At 33.5% G+C, this 1060-nt stretch overlaps 1 protein-coding gene across 1 annotated transcript in view; it reads left to right on the top strand.

The window, feature by feature from the left end:
• LOC102863422 (60S ribosomal protein L37a-like) overlaps window positions 1-127 on the top strand; it is a 6487-nt gene extending 6360 nt beyond the window's left edge. The window contains exon 2 of the mRNA XM_006880503.1: window positions 1-127. Coding sequence (XP_006880565.1) covers window positions 1-127 — 127 coding nt within the window.
• Window positions 128-1060: the final 933 nt, after the last annotated feature.

The raw sequence follows: 1060 nt of genomic DNA, 5'->3' as shown, positions 1-1060 counted from the left end.
TGTGGGCATCTGGCACTGTGGTTCTTGCATGAAGACAGTAGCTGGTGGCGCCTGGACCTACAACACCACCTCGGCCGTCACGGTGAAGTCAGCCATCAGAAGACTGAAGGAACTGAAAGACCAGTAGAAGTTCCCCCTTTTGAAGCATCTCTAGCCTGTAATAAATGGGTTAATTTATGTAAAGAAAAAAAAAAAAGAACCTACAATTTGTAAAGTTCAATCAAATATTGACAGCTCTGATGATCTATTGTGTGTACCATCAAGTCAAAACTGACTGCTTGCCTAATGCTAAAGAATTGAACTGCAACCTAAAGACAAGCAAAAAAAAAAAAAAGACAAAAGCCTTAATAGGTAACATAATTTTTCATTTGTTTCTTGAATATAAAGTAATAACTCTTTTCTATAGAAATTTCCTGTCCAGTACACTTTGTATATTTTCTTCTTCTCTTCTATTATTGATTTATTTACATTATATAAATAAAGTATTGAATCTTACCACTTGTCTGTCTGTTTGCCCTACGATGATGGCCTGTGTTCTTCTTTCAGACAGATTTTGCTCAAAAGCAAATAATTCTAGAAGGATGTTTACTTTTATTTTATTGACTATGCAAAAGTTTTTGACTGGGTGGATCCTGTGGGAGCTTAGAAGTAAGGAGTTTTGCTGTCAATCAAAAGGCAGTTAATTATTATTATTATTGTTATTAGTACTATTAATCTGTCATTAACCAGGAAAAATCTGTTCTAACAGAAAAAAATGCAGTTTAAAAACAAGAAAGTTGTGTAATCTCTTTGCTGAGTTAGTAAGTTTATAATTCGGATTATATGTAGAAGAAGAAAGCATCAGGATTAGAGGAAGACTCATCAACACCTTTGCTTACTGAAAGTTAAATGAAGGTGAAATATTTACTGAAAGATATCAAAGGCTATAGTTTTTAGAATGGATTTGGTATCAACATCAAGAAAACAAAAATCCCCATTACTGGACTAATAGGTAACATTAGGATAGAAGGAGAAAAGGTTGAAGTTGTCAGTTATTTCATTTTGCTTTGATCTGCAATCA

The sequence above is a fragment of the Elephantulus edwardii genome, unplaced genomic scaffold, assembly GCF_000299155.1.
Source record: "Elephantulus edwardii isolate Elephantulus edwardi_28Jun2011 unplaced genomic scaffold, EleEdw1.0 scaffold00008, whole genome shotgun sequence".
NCBI lineage: Eukaryota > Metazoa > Chordata > Mammalia > Macroscelidea > Macroscelididae > Elephantulus > Elephantulus edwardii.
Note: the sequence above shows the minus strand (reverse complement) of the source record. Positions and strands in the feature narration are given on the sequence as shown.